Source organism: Cnephaeus nilssonii (assembly GCF_951640355.1).
Source record: "Cnephaeus nilssonii genome assembly, chromosome: 19".
NCBI classification, from domain to species: domain Eukaryota; kingdom Metazoa; phylum Chordata; class Mammalia; order Chiroptera; family Vespertilionidae; genus Cnephaeus; species Cnephaeus nilssonii.
The window spans coordinates 13,263,351-13,276,429 of record NC_137090.1 but is presented as its reverse complement, the minus strand read 5'-3'; the positions used below and the strand labels follow the sequence as shown (position 1 = coordinate 13,276,429).

The window sequence follows — 13,079 nt, the reverse complement described above, 5'->3', positions numbered from 1 at the left end:
TCTCTGAAAGGTTTTTGTTTGTTTTTTAACAATAGTACACCATTGCAATATTCTCCCAATATATTCCCTTTCTTCTAGCCCCTGCCACCCACTTCAATGCCTCATGAAATCTTGAATATTTAATTATCTGCGGAGGGGTCTTCAGAAATTAACCTAATTTTAATAGCTTTTGGGCAATGTAAATGGCTAATGATTAATGGTATATCCAGTTAAAGATACAAGATAAATATACAGTGTTTCTTTTCCCTCCCTCCTGAATCTGCTTGGCTAACTCTCTGACCTCCTTCAGGTCTTTATACAAATGCCACCTTCTCAGTTAGGCCTTCCCTGACCACCCTTTTATAAAATATGGCTCATCCCAATGCCCAGCATATCTTAGATCTCTTCCCTACTTTATCTCTCTTATGAACACTTATCATCTGACATATGATATATATCTTTATTTCTGCGCCATCCCTCAGAATGAGTGTTCTATGAGGGCTATGATTTATCTGTCCACTGTTGTATCCTTAGGGCCTGTAACAGTGCCTAGTACATAACTTGGGCTATATTTCCTGAGTGAATGAATGAATAAGTGTGAGATGTCAATGACCAACAGAAAATAAATTCTATGTAAAGTTCTTTCCAGAAGATATCTGTTCTTCCAATGATTGAAAAAAACTACCAGGGTGAACTTTTGCTACTAAATTCAGAGGGAACAACTTCCCAGACAAGCAAAGAGCACTTATGTTATAGAAACTTGAGCTTCAGCCAGGCAAAGGTTCTTATCTACCATATTAAAATATGGCAGCTTAATGAAGAGCCAACATTTCTTCAAAAGAGCCAACATTTCCTCAAAAGATTGCAAGTTCAGCCCTGGCTGGTTTGGCTCAGTGGATAGAGCATCGGCCTGCAGAATGAAGGGAACCAGGTTTGATTCCCGTCAAGGGCATGTGCCCGAGTTGTGGGCTTGATCCCAATGGGGGGTGCGCAGGAGGCAGCCGATTGGTGGTTCTCTCTCATCATTGATGTTTCTATCTCTCTCTCCCTCTCCCTTCCTCTCTGAAATTAATAAAAATATATATACATTAAAATAAAATAAAAAAGATTGCGAGTTCAATTCCCAGTCAGGGCACATACATGGGTTGAGGGTTCAATTCCCAGTCGGGGTGTGTATCGGAGGCAAGCAATTAATCTCTCTCTCTCTCTTTCTCCTCTGCCTCCCTCCCCCTCCCCTATCTCTAAAATCAACGTACAATTTCTGATAGTCAAAGAAAATTTGAAACACTACAGTGGCCAAGGGCTGAGCAGAATAATCCAGGTGTGCCTCCCAAAATTTCCAAATTCAGACTGACATGACTTCTATCTATAGTAATGGAAGACATCATATATTTTGCTGGCTCCAACACACTTTTTCTAGTACTGAATTATAGGTACAGCTCAACTCAATAACTAGTATAAAGCCAATTACTATATATCTGATCGAATAAAAAATTTGTCACTACAGTGAGAGACACTCACAAACCTTTATTTGTCATATGGCCTTAGAACTGTTGTATGGGAGATGTAAGGTGATGATGATATAGCACAGTGATATAGCATACTGTTCAAACAAGAAATGAAAAACACACATCTCTTAGAAAGAACTATTTTGCATGGTTTACTCCACTACCTAAAATGTTCCTAAAAATCTGGTAAGAAAATACCATGGGGATAGCAGTATCTATCCCATAAGCAACTAGTCTTCAACATAATAGTCTTTTATTCTAATACAAACACTAGAACTTATTAAATCAGTCAAGACTCCCAGATACTATCCAGAACACCAGACTGACCTCTGAGCTTCCCGGTCATCTTTAGGGTTGTAATTGGACAGGCAGTCCAGGATGAAAATCTGGCCCCATTCAGTGCACTCATTCAGGGCTGTCAGCAGCTTATTAATGTTCTGTGGGTTCAGATCGAGTAAGTTGCTATTTGGGTGAGATTCACTGATTTCAGATAATGCTGCTACAGCATTAGCCACCACCTGGGAAAGAAGAAGATATGACCTTTATTTACCAAGAACAGTACAACTATAGACAACTATAATCTTCTCTCAATCACAGTCCTCAAGTCATTCCTGAATGTTTTACCTAGTCTATTAGAAATAGATAAACTACTTTTAAAACATGTATTAAACCTCCAATGATGGCATATACAGCTTCCTAGTGGTCAGTCAACCCAGAATTAAAACAATTCATATATTAGCAGAAAGTCACATAATTTACTATTAAAACATTAACAGTATTAGTAGTACTCAAAACTATCAATAGAATCAAGACATGAACAGCTAAAAAAAAGCAGTGAAGTTTCAATATAAAACACATACATTAGGCAATGAAGAGAAAAATCTAGGCCAAATAATTTTATAGATGAACGGGTATGCATGTATGGGGGGGAGGGGAAAGTGGTGAGGGAGATGACACCATCAATCATATCACAAGTCTTAGAGCAAGAAAGTTTGAACTTGAAACCATAGACCCCTATCTTACCTTATAATAGACAAATATGCAAATTGACCGCACCTTCGCTACACCCAAGCCACACCCACCAACCAACCACGCCCACCAACCACGCCCACCAGGAAACCGTTGCAGGGACATTGGGGTGTGGCGGAGCCCAAGGCCGGGAAAGCCTCGGCTTTCCCGGCCTTGGGCACCAGCAGGGAGCCTGCATGGATCGCAGGCAACGACCAGGGGGTCGGCTCCTACGATCCGTAGCAGGGACGCTGGGTGCGGCTGAGCCCAAGGCCGGGAAAGCCGCCCGAGGCTTTCCGGCCTTGGGCACCCGCGGGGAGCCTGCAAGGATCGCAGGAAACCACTGGGGGTCGGCTCCTGTGATCGGTAGCAGGGACGCTGGGTGCGGCCGAGCCCAAGGCCACTGCCCGGGGCCAAGCCCCGACCCTGAAAAAGCCAGAAGGCAGTGGCCACAGCCAAGGCCTGGGTCCCCGGTGCCGGCAGAAAACTGGTGCAGGCAGCCAGGTGAATGAAGGTCTATTGCATGAATCTTCGTGCAAACGGGCTACTAGTCTACATATATAAAAGGCTAATATGCAAAGTGTCCCCATGGGAGTTCGACCAGGAGACCGGGAGTTCTATCACTCGCTATGATTTGCACTGATCACCAGGGAGCGGCGTGGAACGAAGGAAGGCCCCAGCCAGCAGCCAGGGAAGGGAAGCCCCGGCCGGCAGCCAGAAGGCCCCGATTGGCCCTGATCCCTGGCCAGGCATAGGGACCCTACCCGTGCATGAATTTCATGCACCAGACCTCTAGTTATATGATATTAGTTTCCCCATCTGAAAACTAGGGAAAATTTAACCTACATCCCAGCTTAGCTTTAGTTTGAGGATAAAATCAGATGACATACACATAAATTCTTTCTACAAAGCCTTATGCAAAATAAAGGTGGTAAAATGACCATAATTCATCAGTTGCAGAGTTTTTCACATATACATCTCTGAAATTGGGATATATTTTATAATCAATGGTACATCAAATTAATATATTTTTCCTCCTTGGTAATGCAGAAAATAATAAAGCATCTTAGAATCAATGAGATATGGTATCTCAAATTTATCCTTCTTTCAGGCAGTATGATAAATAAAAAATTGCTACTGAGTAAAAGAAAGTACACTTGTATCCTGATTACAGATATGGGATTTCATATTAGTTGAAACAAAAAAGGTAAAAGATTCTACCAAACTTATAGATATTTCAAATATAAAAAATAACTAACAAATCTACAACCAATGAATGTAATTTAAAACTTGCAAATATACCCACCCAAATCAAAGACTATACTATGGCCCCATGCAAGTAAATTTAAAACCACATTTTACAGTAAGGCTCCCAGTTGTGATAAAAAATGAGTAAGGTAAGGCTCCATATATTCTGTAAGTATATGTGAGATGTTATAGGAGATAGCAGCTTCAGTAATTATATATATTGAAAAGATTCTCTAAAATGTCAACTCATTGTTAATTCTTACTAAAGTCCCTTGCTAAAAATTTGAGAAACTAAGAGTTGTACATTATCCTTTTACTAGCAAGACAAGAAACCTAACAGGCATGCATGATTTAGCTACTGCTTTTAATATCCACATTATCTGGATAGTCTGTAGATTATTCCAGTATATGATTTTACTTAGAAGATAAAATCTAGAGAGTATTTTTTAAGCAAGTAATAATACCCTGGTGATAATATCCATTATTATGTTAAGGATAATGACGCCACAAAGGGAATAATCTTCATCTATAATTTAGTGATCAGAATAAAATTCAAAGATGAAAAATCAAATGCTCATTTGATAAGTATGATTAAGGATATAATATTTTACTGGTAGTAAAACAAATCAGGAAGAATTATATAGTCCACCTACTGCTGCACAGTAGCATGTATAAGGCTCTTTTCTGACTTAATTTTTGTTTGCTACCTCCACCATCAAACAGGGGATTTAGTGAAAAATAAAAGGCATAAAGAGTGAAATAATAATCCCCTCCATCATTTCAGTGCTTTATATACAGGGAAAAGATATTTTATTTCCCATGTACAATACACTTGATAGACCTGATTACAGTAAAAAGGTCACCGGAAGACCAAATGCCTGTTTTTGTCTACTGCTGCCAACAAATGTCTAGTCTTAGTTTCCAGTTGTCCAAAATAAACATCCTACTACAACTTACTATTTCTGCTAGTCAAATCCTTTTAATGTTAAAAACAAAAAAGTTAAATATAAAGTCTGTTAATTGGAAATGTAGAAGGGTGAGAATTGGGAGAATTAAAAACATTGGGGAGAGCCCTTGGCCATATGGCTCAGCTGGCTGGAGCATTGTCCTGTACATCAAAAGATGGCAGGTTTGATCCCCCAACAGGGCACATGCCTGGGTTGCAGGTTCAATCCCGGGATGGGGCACATGTGGGAGACAGCGATAGATGTTTCGATGTTCTTTTTCCTCTCTCTCTCTCTCTCTCTCTCTCTCTCTCTCTCTCTCTCTCTGTCTCTGTCTCTCTCTCAAAAACACACACACACTCACTCTCTTTATCTCAAACACACACACACACACAAACACACACACACACACACACACACACACACACACACACTTAAAAAAAACATTGGGGAGGAAAGAGAACAGAAGGATGCTAAACAGAATGAACAATTAGAATTCCTTTGTTATTGTCACAGGCTATTATAAATTAAACCAAGTGTACACTGCAGCTAATGAAGTATATATTCTGGTGGTTAAATAGGCAATTTTCAATTATTATTACCTTAAAACAAAAGAAGGAAATAGGAAAAAGTCACTCTAATTAAAAGATCCAGCAAGATCAGATTATCTATAATAATAAAAGTATAATATGCAAATCGACCAAACGAACAAACAGCAGAAAGACCAAACAGAGTAACGACCGACCATCGGATGACAACGCTATGACAGGTGCTGGTGCCAGGCCAGCCAAGGTGGGTGCAATACGATAGGTTGGCGGGGGGCGGGGGGGTGGGGGGGGGCAGCCCTGCCATCGCCCCACAGAGGGAGGCCCAGGCCAGCCAAGAGATCGCACCCCATGCCTGTCGCCCACAGAGGGTGGTGACTGGTGGCGGGGGAGAGGGGAGCAGCACCGCACAGATGGCAAGTAGTGGCAGCGGCGGGGGCGGGGCCAGCTGCTGGCAGCCGAGGAAGGAAAGCCCCAATAGGCCCTGATTGCCGGCCAAGCCCAGGGACCCTACCCGAGGGGTCCTGGATTGCGAGCGGGCGTAGGCCGGGCTGAGGGACACCCCCCCACCCCGTGTACGAATTTCGTGCACCAGGCCTCTGGGGAGATTATGTTTAGAAAAGCTTGCATGAGAAAAGAGATCACTGCAGTCACGAAGCCAATGACCAACCAGAGGAGATGCATCCCCCAACAGCAAACTGTACTGTTACTCTAAAATTCCTCGAAGTTCCTTCTATTCTACCTTTCCATTTTCATCTCCTAATCGTCACATTCAAATTGTTGTTTTCAGAAACAGTGCAGTGGGCCTAAAGGGACTGCTTAGAGTTCTCCCAGTCAGTAAGCCATATTTCTTTTTTTTTTTTTTAAATATAATTCTTTATTGATTTCAGAGAGGAAGGAAGAAGGAGAGAGAGAGAGAGAGAGAGAGAAATATCCATGATGAGAGAGAATCATGGATCGGCTGCCTCCTGCACGCCCCCGACTGGGGATCGAGCCCGCAACCCAGGCATGTGCCCGTGGCTGGAATCGAACCCGGGACCTTTCAGTCCGCAGGCCGACGCTCTATCCACTGAGCCAAGCTGGCCAGGGCAGCCATATTTCTTTAGTGGAAACTTAAAATAGGCTAAACATACTGACTCTAAAGTAGGCAAAAAAAAAAAAAAGGCTGACTTCAAGACAGGTACTGGTTGGCTGGTGTATATAGGATAACTCACTTGTCAATATATATACTGTTTCTTTTTTATTCCATACTATGTACAAGGTACATATATTGTCTATTTTAAAAAATAAACCTTAAAACTTAAGATTTATTTTTTCTTCCCAGAGAGCCTCTCCAAACAATAATCTAATATCACAAAAGAATGAATTTGACCCTTTCAGTAATTTCCCTGATTTACTGGTGTATTAAAACAAAGGTTAGCCCGACGAGCGTGGCTCAATGGTTGAGCGTCAACCTATAAACCAGGTCACAGTTCAATTTTCTGTCAGGGCACATGCCCAGGTTGCAGGCTTGATCCCCGGTGTGGGACATGCAGGAGGCAGCCGATCAATGATTTTCTCTCATCGTTGATGTTTCTATCTCTCTCTCCCTGTCCCTTCCTCTCTGAAATCAAGAAGAAGAAAAAAAGATGACATCTAGGCTACAAAAGAACACATCCACATAGGGTCAAAATATGTATTTTTAAAATTCATCTTGCTTGTCAATTATGGTAAGTTCTGTTCTTTGGGGACTTCAACTAAACATTCCCCATCCCCATTATATCCCACTCCACCTAGACCTACTATAATATGTCTACTTTATAGATTCAGATGTTAAAAACATGTCTTTCCCTGCCTTAACTAAGAGAATTTGACAATTCCATTTAATTTGTTAGTTCCTTATAGACCCTTGGAATCTGAAACTTTTTAAGGTAAGCAATTTGTGTTTTTAATTACTCGATACTATACTTACTAGAGTTAGACAAATATAAAAGATAGTAATAGGCAAAATTTATTGAACACTTACTATGTCCCATTAATCCTCACAGCAACTCTGAGGTAGTTGCTATCAAAATCAACCTATTACAGATAAGAAAACGGGCTTTTTAAATGAATTTATAAATATACGATTAGAAAAATTCAGTGATTTGCTTAGTCTACACAGCCAGAAAAGGATAGTGCTTGAATAAGAACTCAAGTTCAGTATCTGATTCCAGTGTCTGAGTACTAATCCTTCTGCATTCAGCATTTAAGAAGTTCTGAGAGCTGTGCACTTAAACTGAGGGAAAGGAAAAGAAAAATCAGAGGTGGGAGAGGATTCTATACTCAAAACATTATTTCCAGGCAGAGGCAACGTATTTATACGAGGAGGAAAATTTATTCTTCTACTTCATGTATTTCAGAAATAATCAAATCCTGATGGCACTCAGAAGCAAGATTTACTATCTACACTAATAAAGGAGAAAGATGCAAATTGATCGTATCTTCACGATGCCTACCAGCCAATCAGGAGTGAATATGCAAATTAACTCAACAAAGATGACGGGTTAATTTGCATACACAGGCGCAAATTTCCTCCTTGTATAAATCTGTATGATGCTAGCAGCTCCTGCAGAGCTAAGGATGTCTGACTGCTGGCTTAGGCCTGCTCCCCTGAGGACATCCCCTCAGGGCTCCCGGACTGCGAGAGGGCACAGGCTGGGCTGAGGGACCCCAGCCGTATGCACATTGGGGGCGACCAGGCCGGCAGGGGAGGGCCATTAGGGATGTGACCAGGCAGGCAGGCAGAGGCGGTTAGGGGCAATCAGGCAGGCAGGGGAGCAGTTACGGGCATTAGGCAGGCAGGCAGGTGAGTGGTTAGAAGCCAATGGTACTGGATTGTGAGAGGGAATTGTCTCAAGTGACATGTTAAAGAACAGAGCGAAATGTTACTTGTTCAACAAGTGAAAATATATACTTTTTACTAATTCAGTTTGTGGGCAGCTCTCAGAGAGATGGAAGCAGAACTGAGGTTTAGAAGACAAAAAAAGAAGTCCCGAAGCCATAGGGACTCAGGAGAACTGAACTCACAAACAAAAAGCAAAGCACATGTGGTGGAGCTGTCAAGCCTTGGGACTGGCAGAGTCTAGCATAAATACGTAAAGTTGGAATACTTCAAAATGCCTCTCGGAGAGAAATGAGAAACCATAGTGAAGAGAGAAAACCCTAATGTATGGGCAAACAACTAGAGAATATCACCATCACTCTCAAGAGTACATTTTTCTTGTAAATATAAACTTAGTGAGAGAAATACTTTAAATTCTGACATCATGGGAGCTATTTTCCTGCAGCTCCAAAGTGTTTCTTCATTCTAGGCTTACTTTCAAAATAATGAACTAATAAAATCTGCACCTGAAAATAATGTGTGTTTTTTAAAAATCCTCACCCAAGTCTATGTTTTTACTGATTTGAGAGAGAGAGAGGAAGGGAGAAAGAGAGAAATATCGACGTGAAAGAGAAACTTCAATCTCGGTTATCTCCTGTACGCACCCCAAACACACCCCGACCACATACTGAACTCGTAACCGAGGTATGTGCCCTAATCAAAAATCGAACCCACAATCTTTTGGTACTCTGGACAACCTTTTAACCAACTGAGCCACCCAGCCAAGACTCAAAATAGTTTAGGTCTAATTTCCCCAGAAAAGATTTTACTATGTGAATGTATACAAATATCAAAGGAATCAGAACCTTTTAAATTAATACTGTAGCAATAATTTTAACTTTGCCATTAGGTAACAGTAGCAACAGTGCTCCTCTCATGTGCTCTCATAAGCCAGCCCCTTTAGTAGGTGCTTTTTATGCCACAGCTCAATTAATACGTTCCAAAACTATCTAAGATGGTAGCCCTCAACTGTACAGAAAGAAAATTAGGCTTAGCCGAAACCGGTTTGGCTCAGTGGATAGAGCGTCAGCCTGTGGGCTGGGGGGTCCCGGGTTCGATTCCGGTCAGGGGCATGTGCCTTGGTTGCGGGCACATACCCAGTGGGGGGGGTGGGGGGTGCAGGAGGCAGCTGATCGATGTTTCTAACTCTCTATCTCTCTGTAAAAAATCAATTAAAAAAAATATATTAGGCTTAGTGAAGTTAAGCCAGGACTTAACAGAGTGAAAATTTTTACTTCAAAGTCTGTCTTTTCTCTTTCAAATAGCATCTCACTAAAAATCAGCTTTAACTAAAGTATAAGTGATAAAACAGCTGCAGGAAAATGAGGTATGTGTGATCCCCAAAACAGAGAATGAAAAAATAATAAAATTCTATTACTTATAACAAGGTACACTACACCCTTAGGAACCAGCCTGGCGATCGACATAAACCCAAGAGTGGTCACATCTTGATCAACATTTTACTCTTAAGGTTTCAAAGTTATTTCTGCAGATGTTCTAATGCTATGACATCTAGGATGCCCTTCTGAAGTGAGCTACAAGAAAACTACTAAGGCAGAACACCCTAGAAGCATTCATTTCTTTTGTAGGAGATTCTAATATTTGCTGGTACAGTGCTGCCCCCATGTGGAGCAACTTCTGAAAAAAACGAAAGTGGAACAAAATTACCTTTTTAAAAAATTAATCCTCACCTAAGGATATTTTTCCATTGATTTTTAGGGACAGTGGAAGGTAGGTAGGGGAAGAGAGACAGAGAGAAACATCAATGTGAGAGTCACATCGACTGGTTGCCTCTTTCAAGCGCCCCAACCCACCAGGGCCTGGGATCAAACCTGCAACCCAGGTATGTGCCCTTGACCAGGAATTGACCGGAGACCTTTTGGTGCACAGGCCAGTGCTCTAACCAATGAGAAACACCAGCCAAGGCCTGATCCACATTCTCAGCCCCATTGGATATTTAACAAGTTTCCACAGGTACATGATATCATGCTCATCTAGTGGCCCAAATCTTCTCATTTGTCCTCAGGTAGAAAATTTCAAAAATGGTTGCTCAGAGTAACAGGGTGAATCAAAAGCAGTGTCAAAACCACAATGTGGTACCAGCTAAATATTTTATAAAACAGATATGATTGCCTTATAAATTTATTTCTTTGTGGAATTTTTTAAAAAGTAGCACATGGTATTGCTTGAGGGAAAAAAAGGCAGGGTTGAATCAGAATTCTAATACTGGTGGTGATACCCTAGCAGAAGTCTATGCCTAGGCGGTGGTTGAAAGATTCCTGATTGCAGTACCACAGTACTTAAAAAAAATGTGATTGCTTCACCCTTTGACCTCGATACTAAATTTAATGGATAATGAGCAGAAGTCAAGACTACTCAAAGACTAAGATAAACCATATGAAATGTCAAAGCAGAAATGTGAGCAGGTAATTTGCAAATGAGAGACAATGTTTACTTCAAGGCAAATTCCAACTCTCTATTTCAAAAAGTTAAAAAAAAATATTCAGAGGTTATTTATTGATTAACTCATAATGTTATTCACCTCCTAGTAAATACTGCATTAGGCAAAAGGGAAGAAAAATGGCTATATTCTTTCATTATCTTGTACTGATACTTAGAACTCAATACAAATGAGCTTCAGTCACTAGCAGAGTCAACATACTATTTGAGAATTGGCTCCCCATTATATAGGCAAAGTTTAAAATGTCAATAAGAGAAATAAAAGATCCATAAACTTTAAGGTGTTGTTACATTCTGGCTACCAAACATTTAAAACATAATCATGGATTATATATGCACAGGCAATAGGGTGGTGAAGGCCTGGGGCAGGGGGTGGACTAGAAGGACTCGATGGGGGGTGCAAAAGGAGGACATATGTAATACTTTCAACAATAAAATTTTTTTAAAAAAGAATATAATCAAGTTGGCTAAAAAGAATCTTGTTGCCCAGCCAGCATGGCTCAGGGGTTCAGCGCCAACCTATGAACCAAGAGGTCACGGTTCGATTCTCAGTCAGGACACATGCCTGGGTTGTGGGCTTGATCTCCAGTGTGGCGTGCAGGAGGCAGCTGATCAATGATTCTCTCTCATCATTGATGTTCCTATCTCTTCCTCTCCCTTCCTCCATTCAATTCAATAAAACAAAACAAAACAAAACATATTTAAAAGAATCTTATCCTGCAATTCTCCTATAGAAGAATGCATTAAATAATTAGGCAATAAAGATAACTTTGATTCAGTTTCTATTCCCACATCACCAGAAAATACCACAAACATCTTTCTGAAGAAATAATCTTTAAATATTTGATATAAATTTAATGTGAAACCTCAAGAAAATGATGAAAGGACTGGTTTGTTTCCAGGCCAACAATTTTCAACCCTTTCCATATTATAACACACAAACTAATCACTAAAATTCTGGGGCACACCAAAAAATATAATTTTTGCCAATCTGATAAAAAAAATTTTTAAAGGTATATACACACTGGACAGCTACTGTTGTGCGAGCTATTATCATTTTTTTTTGGACAATCTAAAGGGACTGCATGTTGTAAAAATTATTGTGGCATACCAGTTGTAAATCACTGTTCTAAACATATACAGGGGTAAGTATGATACAAAGTTTTGCTTTAAGACCCTTGTATTTTAGTACTTGGTTTCACTTCAGAAACACCAAGGGTGTGAGACAGACAAATCTGTGGGACACACAGAATCATGCTCCCCACAGCTAACCTGTGGTTCAATGTCCCAAAGGTAAGATTTGCTTTAAACATACTTTTTAAAGTAACCCATTTAAAATATTGCTCTTTTATAAAAGCAGAAGTTTATTACCATTGGATTTGAATCTGCTATGAGATCCCGCAGAGAATCCAGAAATCCCTGATCTTCCACCATTTGGGCATTGATATCATGGAGTTTTGCCACGCAGACTGCTGCTGTTTTCCGAACATAGGGATCTTCATCCTTCAAGCACTTTCGGAGAGGCTCACAGAGATATTCTGTGATCTTGTCCACTCGGATGCATCCCATGGTTCTAACTGCCAAGGCCCGAATCAGAGGATTGGGATCTTCACAGTCCTATAAAAGACAATCCTTAACAACTATAGGTATACATGGTGACTGAAAGTAAACAGTCTAGTTTGTATAAGCCATTAAAAGAATATTCATTAATGCAAGCTTCCAGTTACTCTACATCAGAATCCAAATCTCCCATGCTATTCCTTTCCTTTCCTAAGTACAAACCTTAGTTGCCTATAAGAATCTAGGTTAGGAATTCATTTAACTGTTTTATATACACAATAAAGAAATGCCAGGAGTAGTTGCAGGGCTAAGCAAAAGCCTAGTGAGCTGGAGTTACCACCCCCATGGCCAATTGTGGACCAGCCCTAAAACAAAAGAGGCCTTTTGGCTTGTATTCTGGTGGGGCCGGGGGGGGGGGGGGGGAGGGGGGAGAAAATGAGTCCCATTCCACAGTCGGTTTGCAAATAGCAAGTAGGGAGAAAAAGGAGCTTGGCCTGCAGCCAAGAAAGCAGAGTGGAGAAGCTGGCGAAGGCATACTAAAGTAAGTTCCTGGGTTAAGCTGCAGAAGGCCTTCTGACATAATTAACATACATTCTCCTTTATTGCTCTTCCAAATACAGTAGAAACAAGACACTCAGTAAGAAGGAATATTCCTTAAATTGCCCTACTTTAAAAAATTTCTTCAAACATTATAAACTTATATGTGTGCTAACTTCAAAAATGTAAACTAGCCCTAGCTGGTTTCACTCACTGGATAGAGTGTTGGCCTGTGGACTAAAGGGTCCCGGATTCAATTACAACCAAGGGCACATGCTGGGTTGCAGGCTCAATCCCCAGTGTGGGGCATACAGGAGGCAGCCAATCAATGATTCCCTCTCATCATTGATGTTTCTAGCTCTCTCTCCCTCTCCCTTCCTCTCTGAAA

The 13,079-nt window shown here is 40.8% G+C and overlaps 1 protein-coding gene across 3 annotated transcripts in view; it reads right to left on the bottom strand.

Moving 5' to 3' along the window:
- Window positions 1-13,079, bottom strand: part of AP2B1 (adaptor related protein complex 2 subunit beta 1) — a 106,886-nt gene that overhangs the window by 73,700 nt on the left and 20,107 nt on the right. For all 3 annotated transcript variants that reach the window (XM_079797831.1, XM_079797833.1, XM_079797832.1), the window contains exons 5-6: window positions 11,966-12,211; window positions 1,815-2,005 (exon numbers count right to left, since the gene is read on the bottom strand). In XM_079797831.1, coding sequence (XP_079653957.1) covers window positions 1,815-2,005; window positions 11,966-12,211 — 437 coding nt within the window. The remainder of the gene's footprint in view (window positions 1-1,814; window positions 2,006-11,965; window positions 12,212-13,079) is intronic.